Below are 21,382 nucleotides of genomic sequence, written 5' to 3' on the forward strand. Positions count from 1 at the left end.
GACAAGCTACATTTCTGACTGCCTAACTTAGGTAAACTAGGAAAAGTGTTAAAGAGAAACATTGCAGTAACTTCTAAAGGCACCTGACATGTTCTCACTCTTTGTGTAAGCTGTCAACTAAACCTTTGTTTTGGTTTAGACTGGTTCAATATATAATGACAGTCTAGTTGATGCAGAGATAAAGGGTCACTCATTAATGGAAAAAAGGACAGAAGTCAAAGGTCTGGCATTATTTTCTTTCATCTTTTAAGTGCTAGTTAAAGCCATTCACTCCAACTTTCTCAGCATACTCTGTCACTTTAGCAAGCCTCATCTTGTAACACAGCCCACACCCAGAGAAGCTTTGGGATGTCTTCTCCAAACATTTAGCAGTTATAGATCATACTAACCAATAACAACTCAAAAGCTTAAATAAACATCTAGTAAAGACTACAGCATATGGGGCAGATAGAGAATAATTAAATTAGTTTTGAAGTTTAACATCTATATTAGGCAACCTTCTAGAAGTAGCTTTATGTTGCAATAAATTCCTGCCTGATATTATGGGAATGGTAACTGAACTGGTAAGTTGTACTTTAAAGAGATTATAGATATGAACCTTATTGGTAGGAGACCACATGGGTCACTGAATGAGTTCCTGAATCTCACAACTGCTGCTTCCTGCTTGGTGGTCATCACTGAGGGATTACTGTTGTACAAGAGTGCCAGAGCAGAGGAGATGACAATGAAAGCTTCATGCAGTGGTTAAAATTACCCAGAATAGCAGTTACCCACTGCTATTACTCTGGATCTTTAAGCCCTAACTGTGTTACAGACAGAAATATAAATATTAAGAGTGTGTGAGAAGGTTCGACCTCCCAATTGAGAAGTGAGACAAGTTTCTTTTAATTGGTTATGCATTTCCAGGTGTTTGACATCATGGCGTGGTGTATCTGAACCACTGAAAACCTACTTGCAATTCCTTAACTCCACTATATTATACCAAGTTTTCATAATCTCTTCAATTCCTGCCTGCCGCAGAAGGTGCTTAACACCGTATTCCACCCCTACTTCAATTATTTTTCTTCTGAAAGCAGAGTGCATTCTCCATTGCTTTATTCTCACCAGAGCCCTCTGCCTTGAAAATATTACAGCTTTTCTTGGATGGAAGCCACCCCATGAGCCAAAACACAGAAATGTGAATAAATTATTCAGAGGGGGTCAAATTCTTAAAGATTTGATAAAACCAGAATTACTCTGAAGAAGATGAGGGCATGGCTCTTCAAACCCTTCCACTTGACAAGGCCAGTAACAATTGACAACCTGTTAACTTGACAACACCAAAACAATCAGGCAGCAGTACATATGTAAATCTGTCCTATAAACTAAACCTGAGAACTTTATTTCCACACCAATTACACCTTATTGGTAAAAATATTGCATGAAGTGTCAAACACCTTCCATCTCTTGCTGGAGTTGTTACTTATCTGTTGTGTGGGATCACAGAAGAGGAATCAGAGTGGTAAGAAATGCTGTTTCACTTGCTATATATGACTACCTGAAAAGCAGAAGTCATGAGCCTAGAATACCACTTCTGTGAGCACTCTCAAGTGCTAGACTCTTATTTTGAAGGCTGTGCTTCACATACTCTGCCAAATGACTCTAAAGATGCAAAGAGAGGATTCTTTACTTTATTATATCCAGTCACCGTTTGTTTCAAGAATCCACTGGAGTTTTGGTGCCGATTAATTAAATTTCTTAACTCCCTGTAATTAAGTCCAAATCTGTGTACCATCTACTGCATGGTACAAAATGCTGCTATCAAAACCAAATGGATCTCATCAGGTCTGCAGCACATTAAAGTTGTATTCCACCAGTTTCTGGCATAGTAGCTTAAAAAAAACCTGGAAGGATTCCAAACACTTCTACGATTTCAAAATAATAATAAAAAAAGAAACCCCTCTGGTTCTCCTGAGGCTTTTTGAGCTACTTAATACAGTATATGGATGCTAAAACTGTGCCTGCATCCAAGTCACAGAAACACTGTATACTTAAAAACAATGCACCCCCAACTTTCTCGGTACTCATATGTACTTTGGGGTTGAGGGAAAAGAGAGGAAAGAGGGAGAGTTCCACATCTGGCTTACATCAAACTATCAGATATTCAGTCAGTACTTACACATCCATGTGGTGGCCAGCACTCTGCAACCCATCCCCCATCTCCTTTTCTATTGCACTCCACTCACTGTAGGAAAAACAAATGAGAAACAACATCACACATGAAGGGTAAGGAAAGTTAATAAGCTGCATCCTGTATAGTTTCTTTCCAGGTGACACCTGAATGGAAACTGCCTCCAAGTTAGACTTGGTCAAACTGTTTTCTTTCTTTAAGGAACAGCACTAACAATGTGACAAGGCCATTTATGGCACTCTGTAATACAAACAATTGTCCCTAAACTCATCATCACAAATATATGTAGTTTGGGATGGGTTTTGAGCATAATCTTGTTTAAATAGCTGAAACTCTATTTAAAACAAAATCAAACAAACAAAACCAAACCACCTAGCACTTAATATAAATGAGACAATGACAATGATGAACCTTCTGAAAGAGATTTTGGTCTCACCAAGAAGAAACTAAGCTTTCCAGATTTACAGGATATCAGATAGAAGCCTCTCATTCCAAAAACCAAAGGGTGGGATTTGACTTCTGTAAGCATTTTACTTCTCCTGAAACTATTTGATGTATGTAGCTTTATGTTTTCATAGTAGACTGCTGTTTAGTTCTAGTCATGAAAAAAATACCTACTTGCAATTGTCTCAACTACCTATTTACATTAGGGGGATTATTTAGATAAAGAAAGAAAGAGAGCTACAAAAAAGATAGCAACAGACTTGTTCTGGACATCCTGGTATGTACACTGCCATTTTAATTGTGTTCTTAGCTTTGAGAAACCTTATGAGAATTCTTAGTTACAAGAATTACACCCACAACTCCTTTTACAACAAAAAAAGAGGTTCCCCTTATATTTCACATGATTTATGTGTAATGCATCTATTCTGTCCTTTACTTTTTCATACACATTCCACTCTGCTGATGTTGATATTTGTCTTTGTGTTATTACAGAACTGCACCTAATTTCATTTAAAAAACCCCAATGAGAAAGACATCTGCAATCCATTAACCCAGAGAATTAAATTTAGCACTTGAACAGTGTGTAGAAGCAGGAGGTTTCCCTTAACCAGAAGTTTAGATTCTTGAATTCTCCAGTGAGATGGAAAACTTGAGCATGCAATTCCCTCATATAAATCAAAAAAATTATTGGCAAATTCACTTACAAAAGATACTAAAATTGGATAGATATAATTGTTGACTTTTATCCATTAAAAGGACCTAGAAGCTTTTCAGAGACAACTGCATGAAGAACAGTGAGTTACTTTCTGAAGAAACAAAATGCCAACGCAGCAGCAGAAGGCCCGAAGGTCTGGCATACAAAGCAAAGCTGAAGTCTTCCACTAGAGACTAAGCTCAGCAGATCCAGAGATCTCTGCATGCAGCACAGAAATCTCATTAGCACTACAATACAGAGTTTTTCAAGATAGACAATGAAATGTTTCAGATATACTTTTCAAAAGCATAAAAACATAACCAAGAAATTCCCTTCTCTCTCCCCATAACTGTCTATGTATGTATTTCAAAACTAGATGAACTCTTACCTGAATACTCTTCCGTAGTTGCCATGGACTTTATAGACACCATAAAGCCGGTCTGCTACCCTCTAAAACATTTTAGAGACAGGTTTTGGTCATCAACATTAAGTGTAATTGCCTTGTGAAAACCCACACACACAATCCAAGTTAAAGCCCTAATGTTCTTACACAGGTAAACAAGATTAAGCCTAAATCTAACCTAAGCCACTACTGAAAGAAAAAAAAAAAAAAATCAACAGCTTTAAGTCCTGGAAGACTGAAGTCACAATCAAGGCTATGTTGAAAATTAGCATTTCAAATCTATCTTTGGAAGTGCTCATTGATAGGATATGTCTGTGGAGACCATAATCAAGTTCCTTTCAGTTTTTGATAACCAAATATAAGGCATTCTTCATCCAAATAATGCCAAATTTATGCACACACTTGTTTATTTAATTTAGAGATGGCAAGCCAGAAGTCCATCTTGACATCAAGATTGTAGGGAAATCTTTAGTAAAATTCTAACAAGTGATCCGATTTTTCCACCCAGCTGAGTGAACTGAGGGAAAGGAAATGAGCTATCCATTGCAGAACTCATTGCTCAAGCTAGAGGTCATTTCAGCTGCTTGGAGTGCCAGTATCTGCTGCAGCCAGCACTACAAAGCTGGCAAAACCTCAGAAAAAAAGACACGTGTACACTCTGAAGTGTGAGTTGTAATCCAGATAATGCCCTTGCAATCATGATGTACCAAAGAATGAGAGTGAAGTTCTGCAAGAGCTACCATTATTATTATTATGTCTGTCACAGCAGTAGTAAAAAGGAAACATAAACAAATTGCCCAACAGATCTCACACACACAACCCTGAGAAAACAGGACTGTCTGTAGAACACCACTCTTCAGAGTGATTAATTCTCTCAAGAACCTGAGTTTAGCAGGGCAATCCATTACCTCTCTGCCGCACAGGTCCATCAAAAATTAAATCCCTGTTGAACATACTAAAAAGAAGTATCATGCTCTCATTATTGGAATTTAAATTTCCTATTACCTTTTTGTGTCTTTAAAAAAATAACAACCTTCCACTCTCAACCCACAGAGTATCTTAATGCACAACATAATTGTTGCCATCATTAAAAAGACTATTATTCATTGCAGATCAATGAACAAGCCAAAAAAGAAAACACATACTGGAAAGCATAAAGGATTCATACTACAAGCTCAGGAAAACAATTTATTATATGTCTGACCAGAAAACTGTGTTGAGGCCCTTCCCAAACCAAACATCCAGCAAAAGTAACTTGTCTGCTGAGCAGAGAGAAGCAGTCACCCCAGTCCTCTTTAAAATACCTCCCTGCGGTACGTGACCATCACAGGACAGGGCCGATTAGCAACATGCACTGTCAACTCAACCATCATATCTGGAACTCTTTCCCCCTCCCTAATCTCTACAAAGTCAGTGCCCTCACCTCTTGCTGTCTCCTGCTCCACACTCCAGAGACAGACTCCCTCAGGCAAAACCGCCCTTATTCTAGAACACATATACCACTTCTCTTGACTAAACAAGAAATACTGCCTTATAAATAAATCATACTATTTGTCACGACACACATGGGAAATACTTACAGCTCTGACTCGCAGAAGGTGTGATATGACGGACTGCAGTTCATCGCTGTAGTGTTTTAGCTCAGTAAATCTCCTGGGAGCAGGAAACAGATAGTACATCATTAGCCATCATGAAAGCAAGCTTTCACAGCATGCACAATAGAGCCACAGCCCTGCGGCCAGCGAGACGGAGCCTGGGCTGTGTTGGAGTGGAATTAGCTGAAGACTCCTGAAGAAGTGACTGCTGAGTTTAATTTCCCCAAAGTGAACAAACACCCCAACACTTGCATGTCTGCTGGTTTTCTAAATGCAAATGTTGAAGGCTCAGATCAAATTAAGAGATAAAATTTTATGAAATGAAAGTAGTTAGCTGAAGTTATTACATCACTGGTTTGTTGTTTGGGTTTTATAATGGGATTTATAAAAGCAAGGGTTAGTGAATATGAAAGCTTCAAATAAAAACAAAGCCAAAATCTGCTGAAGCATATTTCTTAATAAAAGCATGTTTGCATTTCTGACCTGACAAAGATACTTCACTTTCAAGTTGCCTCTATCCAGTTTTGGGCACAGCTTTTCAGGGATTCAAGGAAGCATTCACAATTCCAATTCCCCTAAGGCTAATCCTTGTACAGTAACATTACATGTGAAATCCTACTGAGACTTGTACCTGCACAGGAGCCATGCATGGCTGAAGGCCATCAAATCACTACACCTCAACAAGGTACCAGACAGGGAAGCCACTGCAAGTGACATGTGCACACTGCTGGCTTGTCACTTCTGGAGAAGAGGCATTTTATCAGCCAGCCCAGTTAGGTTTCAAAGGCAATTTAAACTGACACCTTTAGCTCTTGCTAATAACAAAGGTGAATCGTTTGCCACAGCTTTGCTACTGACAGGTAACCAATTAAACCACAGCAACAGCCTCTTGTGTGCACATAAATCCTCCCTACTACAAACAAGTCTAGCTCATGACCTACTTTGGTACACAAGAATGTATTTATTTCATCCAGATGGGAAGCCAGAAACAGCTTTACCTAAATGACTAAACAACGACCTGAAAATAAACACAGAAGAATGCAACTAGAATTAAGGAACTGGAGACTGAGATTAGTGTTTCAGGTTGATGTTCAAGAATGAAAAAAAATTTCATCCCTCCTCCCACCACAGGCACACAGTCAGGCTTTGTATTTCAGAATAGCTTGTACCCAAGAGGTCTTACTGAAATGAGTCGGGTCACTTGTTTTGGGTGACCAAGTATGAAATTCCAGGGTTTTTCATTTAACACTTCTTCCTCCCCTGCCAGGAAGTCTTCCCCTAAAATATTCCCATTCTTACATTCAAGAAGTAGAAGCTTTGTTATGACTTCTAATATTTTTGATTTCCAAGAAGCATTTTTTATAGTATTATGACACACACAGGGTTAAAGTACATAAAAAGATTTAAAAGTTAGCAGAGAAACTGTATGGGGAAAAAGAAATGTAGTTGCTGATCTGCATAGTGGGATTTAGAGAGCAATCTTTTCAGTTTACACTTCATAAAATATGCACCAGGGCTGCATGTCAGACAGCTGCAGACACGTACAGTGAAGATATTTGAAATAATTGAAGTAAAAACAAAAGATTAAAAAGTATGCCTCCAGCTCAGGAAGACTCCCCTTTCCACTCCAGAAATTTATAATGGGAAGTTTTATTTATCCTGTTTTGCCACAAGAAATCTTTTAGGAATGCTGTACTCCCTGAAGGCAAGAGTCAGGAACCTAGGAGGACTTTCAGTATCCTGGCCTCCAGCAGCAATACATCTTCTCCCAGACCAATTCCTCCTCAATTAAAAAAAAAATTTTTAAAAATTACTACTTCAGAATCAAGCTCTCTTCTATTTTGTCTCATAAAAGCATAAACCAAAGTGCTGCTATTTTTTTCCCAGTCTTCTGTAAAAGTTGATAAATTTACAAATATAAATTTCAGGAAAAACTGTTTTTAAGAGACCAGTGGTGTTACAGATCAAAAGTTTATTTCTCAAGTATTTGCTTAAATCCTACTCATTGCTCATGTAAAATAAAGTTACATAATTATAAAGTAATTTCCAAACAGAGCTCAGTGACGCACACAAAGGGATGTTTACTTTCCAGTGTATCCTAAGAGTAGAAGTGTAAAACAAGACACAGTTTCAGCACTCAGTAATTGAGGCTTTTTTAACTAGCACTTTTCACTTGGTTTTACTCGTTCTGCAACATTACCAACAGTCTAGATACTTAGCTGAGTTATTAAATAGAACTTGAGACACAAATGAAGGACTGCTTGGGTCACATTGGTGTAGGAACACCAGAAGGTCTCTCAAAAATATCTATTATGATACAGGCAAAGAAAAAATTTTCCTTTACAGTAGACAACATTGCAAAGTAAGTTGTTTACTCTGTGCATTTTACACAGCAGTACTCCTCCCTGCATCAGGGGGTGGCAGTGCCAGTCTCCTGTTTTGTGAAGGGAGATACTACAAGAACAGAACTCTTCACTAAAAAACAAGCCACTTGTCTGAATAACCAGACAAAAAAAACCCAGAGAGCTACTTTAAAAAAAAAAAAACTGCCTTAGGAAAGAATTTAGTATTCTCTAAAGAAATCTTTCACCAAAAACCAAAAGCTATGGTTTTGATTAAAGCCCAGAGAGAGAAAGAAAGGATGAGTGCCATGAGGCCAAATCAGAGAGGTCTGCAGTAGATAAAAATTCACCTCTGAGTACCAGAATACCGTATTTTTATCACCATTTAATTCCACCATTGAAACTATAAATTGCTTCCCACAGGAGAAGGTTTAGTTTTCAGTCTACATTTGACCTCAAAGAGCAGCCTTGTTTCAGCTGTATGAAGCTCCTCACGTTGCCAAGCTGAAGGATGCAGCTCCATGGCACCGCAAGGCAATCCCAGCTGGGAGCTGCAGCTCTTCCTCGCCTGTACCTCCGCTGGCCCAGGAACCCAAAAGCCTACACTCCACACAGCAGTCACACCTTTTGTTTCAGCAAGGTGAGCTTGCTGAACCACTTCACCAGCCAGCCACATAAAAGCACCAAAGGTAAAGCAGAGAGGCCAGGCATCACATTCCAGGCAGCTCAAGCACAAGTGTGCTGGGCAGAGCAAGGCACTGTCCCTCCTGTTAGAGCCACACATGCTACAGTGAAAGGCAAACAAACAACTCCTGCTCATCAGTTATTTATTAAACAATTTGTATCCCCAAGTTCAATTTGGAAGTTATGTAGCTGGCAGAATACAACAGAAAACATGTGCCATCTCTCACGTGGCTCTACCAAGGCACACACACTCAAGGACTGTTTTTGTTAGAAGCCCTTTGCTCATGTTTTCCTTGTATTAACTCTTTTCCTGCTTTTTAACAAGCTACTTCTCACAACAGCTTTGCTTTCTGAAACATTGTTACCTCAAAAGATAACAAGGATGCTCCTTAAACAGTCTTGCCCACCTGTGCCTACAGTCAGACTTCTGGCAGTTTCCCTGCTGTGAGAGCAGGAAAAGATAACTCCTACTGGCCACAGAGGAAGATGACTGAGGATGAAGCAGTCAAACAAGGGACCATTTTCACCTGCAGATACAGAGAATTGCTGTCTTCCAATCTCATTCATGAATGTTAGCCTTTATATTAAACCCTGGCTAAAAGCTTCCTGGCCACCAGAGAAGGCCCTAAAAACAAGCACGATAAAAAAGGAGAGACTGGGCCAATTCACAGGTTAAGTCTTTGAAGAGGTTCAGAAAGGTATGTACCCTCTAACACCGTTAATACAATACCCACAGATCCTATGGAAGTACAAAGGGAACAGACAACAGAAAGCAGTCTGGCACAGCATCCCCTAGGGCCACTGCTGGAGAGCAGGTGCACCCAGAAGGGCACTTTGCACAGGTCTCCATGGCCTGTGGATGGCAAACAGCAACACCTCTTGGCCCCATCGCTGCACACTGATGCTTCTAACTACTGCACAAGTAGAAACACCCATTTTACCCTTCCCACATCACCAAGGGTGTGATGAACCTCCCACTATACACACTTACAATTCTGAGCAGTTTTTCCATCCAGCAGACTGCTCTAGTGCCTGTCCCAGAGCTCTGTAAACCACAACAGAGCTGAACTGACCTCTGGACCTCCAATAGCATCTGTGAAAATTGGCAGCTTGGAGAGAACTATGAACTGCAACACCAGGGTGCATGCATCCAGAACTGTACACTAGCAGACTTTTGGAAAGACCTACTATCAATCTGTACTCTGTTCATGCTTGAAAAGATTTCCTGAAAACAAATATTAAGAGGTTCTTTTTCTGAGTCTGGTTTTGGGGGTGTTTTGTCCCTTTGTGTTAGTCTAGCTAAAATGGAATACTTGTTTTACATAAAGTGATGGAATTTTTCTGAATGTTTCCTGCTTTTAGAAGCAGGATTTATCAAATCTTTTCACACTACCTCTTTACTGAGCTTCTGTTAAGATTTGAAGTGCAGAAAGATAATTTTTCTTTTCTGAATTTATACTAAAGAGATAGAATATTCTGTCACCTGAAGTAATAGCTGTAACTGAAAAAGGGAAAGGGAGGGAAGAAGGATGTGGAATCTTACTTGTCTGGGTTTTTCACTCTGAATGTTGCATTAAGAGCTTTTAATCTGGAATCTGCCTGAAAAAGGGGAAAAAAAGCTTTGTTAATTTAATGCAATTAAATTTCAGTGACAAAAAAAATCTCAGCCTTCTGGCAGCACCATTAGAAAAAAGTCCTGCCTTCATGGAGTATTTATATCTTCAAACATTGAACAAGTTGACACCAGCTGCCCTGAATGTCAGATATTTTTATTAAAAAGTCAAAAAACTAAGCTATTTTTGTGAATATGATGTAAACAGTAACCACTAAAATAAAGCTGGTATAATCCACGTCCCACAAAAATAGCCCCTTCTTAAAATGCTGCACAAATCATGGAGTTAAGATACACAACCCCACATTCTTTTTAGATGAAGCAATTAGGTAACTTAAGACCATATGGACAAGCTATTTTATATTTTTCAAACCAAATAAAACCAGTGGTAGAGTGACCTCTATATGCTCTTTATTACCAGGAACAGTTCCCCAGTGAAATCAAAATCTTATATATGGTGTTCTCTTATTTTATGACTTGCTTTACAGAAAATATGTAATTTGTATATCAGAATAGAGCCCTTTTTAATGCAATGTTCTTCTCTATAGTAGAGCATATATAAATCTCTACAGAATAAAGTTCAATACCTAATTAAAAAGCTAATTGACTGTTTTAGTTTTTGAGATGTTGGTTTACCAATTACTGCAACAGTAGCATTGAACATTTCTAAGGAGATGGAGGGGGTTTTTTTCCAATTTTTTGAATATTAAACTGTGCAATGGGTATTTACTCCTAATAAGACACCAACAGATGAGAGAACCCAGCCTCATCCACAGAGGTCCACATCATTACAACTCTTCATTTCTATAATGCATTTTACACACAGCTCGCTCAGGGCTCATCTATACTAAAGAAAAACTCCAATTGTGGGTAAATGGCTGGAGTTTACTTTTGATCAAAACATCCTTCTCTTCAGTAAAAGGAAAATAAATCAGCACACCTTGCAAGGTGTAGAGATTTCCTATAGTGTACCCCTTTAGCTAACAGGCTGTGCCACAGCTGCAAGCAGTAAGTTACTTCAGCAGTACTTGTTAGTGCTGGTGTAAGACAAGAGAATATTTTGTGCCCTGTTACAGAAAACTCAGAGCTTGAAGAGCTATTTTGAACTTGTCAGTGAAGAGAACACAGTGTTTTCCCAAAACAAGGAGAGAGTCCTTCCTTTGGGGCCCTTGCAACAGCCTCTACAGATAAGACTGGCACAGTCTGAGACTCTTTCACCTCCCACTGCATTTGGGCTGAGTAGAAGATGCCCCAAACAGCCTGGAGAAAAGGAGGCTCAGGGGAGACCTTACTGCTCTCCACAATTACCTGAAAAGAGGTTGTAGTGAGGTGGAGGTTGGTCTCTTCTCCCACATAACAAGCAATAGGACAAAGTTGCATCAGGGGAAGTTCAGATTGGATGCTAGGAAAAAATCTCTTTACCAAAAGGATTATCAGGCTGCCCACAGAAGTGATGGAGTCACCATCCCTGGATGTGTTTAACAGATATGCTGATGTGGCACTCCAGGTCATGGCTTAGTGGTGGACTGGTAGCAGAGTCAGGTTAACTTTAGCTGTTCTTCCAATGACCAAACCACCAAAACAAAACATAACCCACAAAGCAAAAGGTAAGGGAACAAAACCCTCCACATTATAGTAGGAGAAAGCAGGTTCATTGCCACCACTGCATGTGACACTTCTCTAAGAATATCTTGCAAAGGGAAGACAAGGCAGCATGGGGAAGCATGTCCCAGATAGCACAAGAAACATAAAACACTGCAGGAGCTCTAAGTCCCAACCTTTACGCTTATTCAGAGCACTTCTGAGGCTTGTACAGTCTTGAATCTCCACTGCTATACCCCAACAAGTCAATACACAAGCCAGTTACATTTTGGGCTGTTCGCAAACACCTGCAGGTACTCCTCACACATTCTCACAGTACAAACATCATCTAGATACACTGACATTATCAGAGTCCTTCCTTCTAAGCAGCTATTTCACAAAACACTGTATTTATGTTGAAACAGCAGGCACCAAAGCCATTTGAGTCTGTTGGGGCAGCATGCACATCCAACAGCTTTACACTTGGAAAGGACCACTTCCTACCCTACAGTTACAGGACAACTTTTCGTCTTTTGTCACAGGCACACGCAGTGCTCTGAAGAAAGAGTTCAGTAAATTCACACAAGCACTATCAGGCAGGAAGCATGAGCCTGACAATGCTCAACCATGTCATTAGAGCTATTTCCTTCTTGCCAGTTGTAGCACAGTAACTCTCACACACCGCTTCTGAGCATTTACACCAGAGTTAGGCTTCTTGAGAAACATCTGTCCAATCTTAGAATTGATTTAAGAGTAATACGCACAAGCATTTTAGAGAAGAACCACCTATCAAATGAGGTACAGCTGAGGAGTTTTCAGACAGTTAATGCCTACTATGATCCTATAATCATTTATGTAAACTAAAGAGAGATGGGAATTTTCTCTTTCCTACAGGAAGGGTTAAAATCCCAAGTGACAAATCCCTTAAATATAAAATTAAGTGCTGGGATTGGGAGGGAGGAAAGGCATGATTTAATGATACAGCTGGCAGAATAAACAAAGTCTCCAACATCAACATTCAGCTACAGCATGCTACACTGCATTAATTCCTAATTTAAATTTTAGTTAGAGGGTTCAAACACTCTCAGACAAAAGACACGTCCTGCTTAAATGCAGCAGAGGCAGCAGAAACATAAACAAATGGTCTGATTCTAGTCTAAAACATGCACTAAATAGAAGTTTTCCTTCCAGTGTAGTGCTAAGTATTGAGGGTTTATATTTCAGATGTAGAATAAATGGAAGATTCTTTTCACCAGGCTTTTGAAAAAGTTATTTTTCTTTCCTAAGGAAACTGGAACTGTAAAAGGGAAAACATACACAATCAAATCTAGAGGGAAAACAAGACTTGCTCATCTCTCATTTGATCTACAATGTGGTTTCAGGGAGGCAAATATTCTCAGCACTCTGCTATGAGTTTTCTTCCATAAACACACTACTGTGTGCTCTCCTGAAAACACCCTGCCAGTACAAACTTTCTGAACTCCTATGAGTGTATGCAGCTTCAGAGCTTTACATTGTTTGCACTGTGAATACTAGGAGTATGCAAACCCAGCTGTGATGGAAGAGAATTATTGTCAACTTAAGTTACCAACAGTAAGTGTCAGTATCAAAGCCCCTTGGACACTGAGGATAAGAGCACCAGGGATTTTCTTTAGCTCTCAGTATTTAGAATAATTCTTCATAATCCACCTAGTTTTCAGTTGTGATTTCATGAGAGCAGATCACATTACAATGAAACAAAAAGCTCAGTATTTGTCCCCATACAGTAATTCTTCCAGACACAGCCCAGCAATCTATCAGCTTCTCAGATTCTTGACCTGTACAGACACACGACCTTTGATCATTTATTCCTGCAAGTCTTCCACCAGTTTACCCAGCCATGAACTCGCTGATGTCAATGGGGATAGGATTACTTCAAGACACATTCTGTTAAACAGTTAAGGGGCACCAAATCCATCTGTCTTAGTCCCTTTCACCAACTGCTCCTTGCAAAGAAGTCCTACAATTCAGACCTCTTTGCTTACCCTTTTTTGACACCTTGCACCTCTTACCAGACTAAATCTGACACCCACCTTTAAAAATGCTAAACTAAACTGAAACACAAAAACCCACTGGTATGGCCTCAAGTTCATTACTTTTAAAGCTTATAAGGATCATACTTCTCATTACCAGCAGAATTACATAGGCACGTAACAAGCCTGCTAGAGAACTTAACTGCAATCCTACCTATCACATGCCAAGAACATGGTTTTTGTAATAACAAGTAACCATAAAGAAATGCCTTTGACCCATTCTTACAGCAAACATCCTTTCATAAATAGCCTAAAACATGTTTGCTGGAGTATGTCTGTGTCACAGCAAGCATGAGACAAACAATTACAGTCATTACCTTCAACTGAAATCCAGTCTCATTCACCATTTCTTTCCATCCACCTTCCTAAAAATACAGGAGAAGAATGTTCAGTTAGAGTGATTTAAGAGTGCTGCAGCTTTTGCAAGCCCCCACAAAAGCCTGTATCAAAGGAGCTTCTCCAGTATGCCTGGCTTCTGCCTCAGTTACCCTCCCTATGTCTTTTCAAGAAGATGGGTTAAGAATAACCAATCATTATGTTGTGCTTACATACTAATCTCCCCCCAAAAACTCTCTTCTCTTCAGTACTTAATTACCTCAATCTATTGGCCAGGGGCAGAAGCCACACAGCTTTGTCTAAAGACGTAGCTTAGGTCTTTAGAGAGAAGAGTAGCTATCATCTGTTGCCTATGAGATTACCAGCACCTCCAAGGGCCTGTGTGGCTCAAGGCAGAGAGCAGACAACACACAGGTGACAACAGTTTGCAGTGCACATGCCATCACCCAGCTCAGGTGTACTGGCTGATTTTCCACTATTTTCAGGTCCCATACATTGGTTCACCTACACACTGTACTGTGCCATGGCAAACACAGCTGCTCAGTCCAGTATTTGGGAATCTCTCATCCAAGTACAGAAAAAAGAACCATCCAATATCTCCTAAAGTTGAAAGCTGCAGAATGAAATGCTTCAGCTCACAACTGGACCACAACTTTCATGACAACGTATTGTACTGGTTTTGGACCACGACACATGAATGGATCATGATCCAAACCACAAGGCTGAAGAAACCATGGATATCCAAAGAGTGAACTGGAAGCCAGTGCTGTCTGTGCAGTCAGCTTTAGTCCTATAGAAGCTTTTCCAACCAGCATGCATTAGGTTCCCAAAAGGCTGTTCGAAGAGGTGGAAATTCTCTCTTAGGAGCCTTACAACTTGACTGGAAAAAAGTCGTAAGGTACATTAGAAGGGCAACTGTACAACTGCAGTGTGCTGTTAAGAAGCTTCACATTGTCTACCCTTCCTCCTGACATAGAGCAAGCTATGGGTCAACAGAAAGGAAGAAGATCAAAAGGACATTATCTTAAATAAATAATCACTAAATAATGTATTTAGAAATAACTTTACTATACCTGCGTTAAAAAAGCATAGAAGATTTTGTCTTGGCAAAGAACAGGATGTGAAGCCACACGTAACAAGAAGTTTTCCAAACCAATTCTTCTTCTTTCCACAAAATCTGGATCCATATTATCTGCTGATAGCTTATGCCAAACAAAGTCAGCCTAGTTAAACAGAAGAGTGTCAAGAGTAAATTAAAAAACAAACAAAACAAAGCAAGCCACAGTTCCGGTTTCCTTACCCTTTTTTCTGGCAAAGGTGGAACAACAATATGTGGGTAGGTAACTGACAAATAATTCCTCAGCAACTCAAATTCACTGTAACGTCGCCACAGGGAGTCCACAGGGGCACATTGTCCCTCGCTCTGGGACTCAACAGCTCTGAAAGATAAAGCAGCAGATTTGAACATTAGTGAGCTACCACCTACTCCCTCAAACCATCAGTGCAATTATAGCAAAGGCCCCAGGAATAGTAGTGATTACTGCATGACTTGACCATAACCTAAAGCAACCTTAATTCATTTCATGTCTACATACTTAATTTAAAAATATTTATAGTTTCTGCCTGATAGCACTCAAATTTTCTAGGAACACAGGAAAAGTCAACGCACTTACACATCAAAAACAAACAGGTGGGTCACAATTAAGTAAAGAGTCACACACGTGACTTAGTCTGCACCATTATAGAAACAGCCCAATTTCTCTTGAAACAGTGTTAGGTTCAAAGTCAGTAAAATTTCATGAGTACCTGAAGGATACAGAGTATTGTAAGAAGAAATTTACTGTTCAGTGGGAAAGTCTGCACTTCAAAGGACAAAAATTGTCTTGCATACAACAGTTGATACAGTTACAAATATAACTTTAAAATATCTTAATATTTTTAAAGGATATTTTTAGAAAAAGAGCAAATTTCAAAGCACTTCCAATTTTCTTTTTGTTCAAAGTGACATATTTAAGGACAAAAAAATGTAACAAACTAGCCAGAGCAAATGGGTACAAAATTGAGATGCATCTCAAAAATTCATTGAAGACTTAAAACCAACATCACCTAGCAAGGTAATAAAGGATTTTATGTTACTATAAAAGGAGAAATCATTGAATATTGTAGGATTGGAAAGTAATACAAAAACTTGACGAGAAAAATAATTTTTCATACAAGACATTCAAAGCAACAGAATCATAAATCAAAAAATCAATATCATAAAATAAGCATTGGGTAGTAACACTTCTTGGCAGTTAGCATTTGCCAGAATACAGAGAGAGAATTCACACAAGACACTTAACAGAAAACAGTGATGTCTATATCTACTTTAGTTCTTCATTGAAGTGACTAATTAGCATAAAAGCACTGGTATAAACCTACACGGAACAGTACTGACTGCTGAGTTTGGAAGGCACCTCTGCATGTCTGTGATCCAACTCCCTTGCTCAAAGCAGGCTGCTCTGAGCCACATCCAGCTGGGTTTTGAGTATCTCCAAGGACAGAGACTCTACCACCACACTGAGCAACCCATTCCCATGTTTGACAAACCTCACAATAAAAAGGGTTTCTTACTTTTAAATGGAATTTCCCATGTTTGAATTTGTAGCCACTGCCTTTTGCCCTCTCTCTGCATGACAGGAGTCTGACTCCATCTTCTTTACCTCTCCACCAGAGAAAAAAAAAAATCAGCTGTCTCTTGCACAGGCTGAACAAGACCATCTCTCTCAGACTCTCCAATCAGAGGTCAGACAATCCAAGTCCATAATCATCCTCATGGCCCTTCACTGGACTTGCTTCACTAAGTCCACATGCTTCTGGTGCTGGAGAACTCAGAACTGGGCACAATAAGTTATGAACTACAATTAAGTTACTCATGTGGTACTTAGTAGAATAGAGTGCTACATTCTTTTTTCCAGCAAAAGTCAGGCTTTACAGTTCCTGAATTCATAAGAACTTTCTGAAGTTTTAAAACATCTAAGTAGTACACAAATTATTGATAATTTTAAGCTATACTTAACCTACAAGGTCGGATTTCTAATGATCTAACTGAAAAACAATCCCCTCCAAAGCGGCCTCAATTATTTGATACATTTAAACAAAATATGAAATGCCTCTATTTGTGAACTCTCATTAGAGAGGAACAGTCTTGATATATACTTTGGTTTAGTTACATCTTAAGGTGGAAATAATATCACATAGAAGAATGCAAAAGATACTTTTTTAACTTAGTAAGCTGGAACATTTTTTATGTATCTACCCATGCCTTGGAGAAAGAACATTTATTCCAGGTGACTGAATTTTTAGGGAAAAAGAAACTTCACAACTAAGAAGAAAACAGGATAAATTCATAGCATTTAACACAAACTGCTAGAGATTAAAACTATTTGAGAGCGACTCAAGAGAAAAAGGCGAGCACACTGCTGACAGCCACTATTCACACTGCCAGCATCCTGCAGAATTCTTCCCTATTAGAGTATTTTAATTCAATGAAGCTGCACCTGCAAATACTGAGTTCTGAACAGGGTAAGCTCAGCCTAGCCTGCAATGACAGGCTGTGAAGCATTCCTCCCCACACTAACTGCTGCACCATTTAAATATTTCAAGAACACTTCGGCTCAAAGCAGGTATCTAGTGATTGAACTATTGATGAGTAGAGGTAAATTTGAATAGATAAGGAATTGAGCTACTATGCCTCAAAAGATGAATTGTTTAGTCGAAAGCTGAAGGCACAAACATTGCATTCCTAGAGCAGAAACTCCCAGCAGGTTTGGTAAACAATCTGGCCATTCAAGACACATGAAAGTACTTCAGAATTACAGATTCTTTTTATCTTCAGCTTCAGCAGCTGTGCTGATTTACACCATGGGATTCAAGAGCACTACTTTCACATGGGTTATCATCACCCCTTAAGCAAGACTGCTACCATCCATACATGATAGTATTATGGGGACCCTGCCTGAGAACAGGCTGCAAAAGCAAACGTAAGCAAGAAGGCAAGAAAAACACAGGTCAGGACTGTCCTGAGAACCCAGCCACGTCCCAGGAGGACCCATCTGTGCTGCAGATACAGATGGTGCTGTGCCAGCCTTCTGACAGGAGAATGGTCCACTCTAAATTATGCTTTTAATGCTCTGAAATTGTTTTGCAGAGTTAATTAGAAAGTAGGAGCAGCAAAGACCATGGTTGAGCCTTAACTGCCAAAAAAAAGAAGCCCTTTCTAAACATGCCTGCTTATCAGCTATTTGTTACAATTAATAAGAATCCATCAGTTATTTTAAAAAAACCCATAGTAGTAACATCTCAGTCTACACACATTAAGCAGAAAACTAAATTTTAATCAAAAATTTTAAAAGGTCACTTGGGAGCACAGCACTTCAGCAAGAAAGGACCACAGCTTTATAGAGAAGCCTAGTCCTACATCAGCACAAACCACTACCTTGTTACTTGAAATTTTATGCCCGCACAGGGCCTCAAGAACTCCAGGAGGAAGGAAGCAGACTGCCAGACCAGTTCATACCACTCACTGCATCTTTCCTGCCCACACTGAAGACACTAAGGAAGTTTACTACATCTAAAGCCTACTGTCAATTTATTCTGACAAAGCAGATCTGTGGACAACAGCTAGGCTTTCCTCAGTCTAAGTTAATCATGCTTTACAACCCTTGTGAGGGACACAAAACCTCACACTATACCCTGAAGAAAAAGATTAAATTACTACCAGAGGATCTTGAAGGTCAAACCTGCCTGTGTAGTTTATTCTTTCTTAACTAGACAGCATCTGATACAACTCCTCACTGTAGTCTGTGTTAAGCAGCCTGACATTATTCTCATCTCAGATCATACTTGTTTCCTTTATTCTAACATGCATTTATTCTCACTGTCTCAGAAGCGCAAACACTGCCTTTTACAGCTTTTATCTTCATCAGAAGGGCACCTATGTAGCACCTAACAAAGAAACCATGCTTCTTTAATTAATTGGCTTGAATACATTTAAGACATTTTGAAATTATTAATATCAGTTTCAGATTCCCCCTTACACCCAGGCTCACAGTAAAGCTCCCAGATTGTGCTTTCTAGAGCACACAATGCTGCAGAGTTGGGTAAAGGAGGGGAGCAGCAAAGTTCTTTGCAAAGCTGCGGTGGGAAAGCATTGCACAGCCCTCAGTTAGGAGCCTGTGTCAGCACCATTACCTTTTAAACGAGGTAATAAGAGTTTGAAACTGCACGGATGGATTTGGGACAAGCAACCAAGATGAGAGAAATCTTTTTTTTAAATCACACCAAAAATGTCTCCACCTGGTTACATATGAGGTCATAAAATACCACCAATTACAAGAGCATTTCTCCCCAGGAACACCATTTCAGAACGGAAGTAGAAATCCACAAAGGCACTCATTACACTTAATACCTTCACTACCATCTAATTTTTTAGACCACATTATGAACTCCCCCATTAAATGCAAGTATTGCAGACCAGTTTCAATTAAGATTATAATCACTTGTTGACATTCAGTCAAACTTCTCAATTTGTTTTGGTTCTAAAAACACAATATAATACTTGTGCAGTCTTCAGGCAGGAAAACCATATGTTTCCCCTTTAAGTACACTTTTAACAATGCAAGTTATTCATTGAATGAACCAACCTGCCTGAAAAAATTAAAAAGACAAAATTGAAACCTTCAGCTTTTACATTTATAACTGATGTTATCATAACCAATTCAAAGATTACATTACTCCATGTCTCATTTATTTGCCTTAACTCAAAGTGTCAGTGTGAAAACTTTAGTCCATCTAATTAACCTCTTCTCACTTCCCATTTAAGACTAATTATCTTAAATGAGCCATTAAACAATTCTGAAAGCAATAAAAAGACGAATGGCTGCAGAGTACTAAATCAGACAAGAAGGAAATACACAGGTTTATTTCCTTGTAAAAGCAATCACCTCTTCAACGGGAGAGGCAGTAACTTTGCTTTCAGCCTTTGACCTTCCAGTGTACGAGAAGTGACACTTCCTAGAGCGGGCAAGGTTCACTCCCTGTGCAGAGGAACACCATTTTAGAGGGATGGGCAACTTTTTCCACCAGCTATTTAGAAATAGTTTCTGTATTCAGGCCTCTCAGACAGCTGATGTCTAATAATTGCTCTTCACCTGGCAAGCTGTATGACAAGGAGGCACTTCTCTTGCCAGAAGATTTTTCACAGCCAGGTGATTCTTTGGTTTTTTTACACTGTCACACAGTTTACTGTATTTAACTAAAACATACATTTGTTAGGCAGATGAATGATTCACAGTATCAATCAAGCAAAAACCAACAGAAAACTAAGTTCTCAAATCCTCTGTCTTCTTTCACCTCCCAACTCTCGCCTGTTTAAAGCTCAGGCTGAATTTAGACTTTTTCCCCTCATACCTCCTTCGGAGTACTTTGGACAAATCTTCCTGACTCCCATTTGCCAAAATCTGCCTTTTGCTGTTTTATCAGAACACAACATACCTCTGTGGGCATTCATCCTCTGCCTCTTCCAAGGAAACCCATGCCTGGGCTTTCCACCTAATCCAGTGTGAAATAGGAAATGTTGAGAAGGGGATTAAACAAAAGCAACAAAGGAAAAACTCCTGAAATCCCACAATGCAGCACTGCTATCACTGAACTGTGGCCTGGCCAGCTACTAATTTCCAAGTTCATTTCTTGCACAGAAACTTTCTTTAGAAGTTCTCACACATTGGATGGGCAAACCAAGGTCTTAGCAGAGAAGCAGGTATCACTCGTGTAACAATTTAACTTTTGGAAAACTTTCCAAATACTGAAAACAGAAATACGACTAGTAACTTCCCAGCCATATTGGGGAAGTAAAAAGGAAATTAACTGAGCCCCCTTGTCAAATTACTGCAAGAGGAAGTGAAGACTAGTAGGGCTGGAAACTAGGGATCCTGCTATTAAGTGGTCAGATACCAGGCTGCACAAACTTATGCTACTTTTTCCTAAAGCCACATTTAAAACAGAACAAAAAAAATACACTCTAGTCATCATATTGTTTGATCAGGAAGAACAGGATAGAGACCTTATAGTCAGCAGGGATGAAAGGAAAGTGAACTAAATGGAAGTGTCCTACTACTACAGAGGAAATTGTTTACTTTAAAGGAGACCACGAAAAAAAAGGCATTCCCTGTATGTTCTGTAATTAAAAGTGCAATACTACAGAGCACTGTAGAGTCTGATTGACTTTCAGCTCTGTCATGAAAAATACCAGGTACAAGGCCAGGAGTCAGATTCAGGGGTTTATTCTACCTGAGTTCTTGTAGTTTCATGCAGACTCTGATATACAACAAAGCTGCCGAAAATTCTAAGAAGTAAGTCTGGGTTTAAGTGATGTCCTGAATATTTGCTACTTCCCTTATAGAAAGCAAG

The 21,382-nt window shown here is 39.3% G+C and overlaps 1 protein-coding gene across 2 annotated transcripts in view; it reads right to left on the reverse strand.

Annotated features, from left to right (window-relative positions):
- SNX4 (sorting nexin 4) overlaps positions 1–21,382 on the reverse strand; it is a 32,793-nt gene that overhangs the window by 7,738 nt on the left and 3,673 nt on the right. The window contains exons 3-9 of one of the 2 annotated variants that reach the window (XM_048309639.1): positions 15,234–15,372; positions 15,007–15,135; positions 13,915–13,962; positions 9,876–9,931; positions 5,292–5,364; positions 3,697–3,758; positions 2,159–2,224 (exon numbers count right to left, since the gene is read on the reverse strand). In XM_048309639.1, coding sequence (XP_048165596.1) covers positions 2,159–2,224; positions 3,697–3,758; positions 5,292–5,364; positions 9,876–9,931; positions 13,915–13,962; positions 15,007–15,135; positions 15,234–15,372 — 573 coding nt within the window. Of the gene's footprint in view, positions 1–2,158; positions 2,225–3,696; positions 3,759–5,291; positions 5,365–9,875; positions 9,932–13,914; positions 13,963–15,006; positions 15,157–15,233; positions 15,373–21,382 lie in introns of both variants that reach the window. The other variant, XM_048309638.1, reaches the window with a different exon arrangement.

The sequence above is a fragment of the Corvus hawaiiensis genome, chromosome 7, assembly GCF_020740725.1.
Source record: "Corvus hawaiiensis isolate bCorHaw1 chromosome 7, bCorHaw1.pri.cur, whole genome shotgun sequence".
Taxonomy (NCBI): Eukaryota; Metazoa; Chordata; class Aves; order Passeriformes; family Corvidae; genus Corvus; species Corvus hawaiiensis.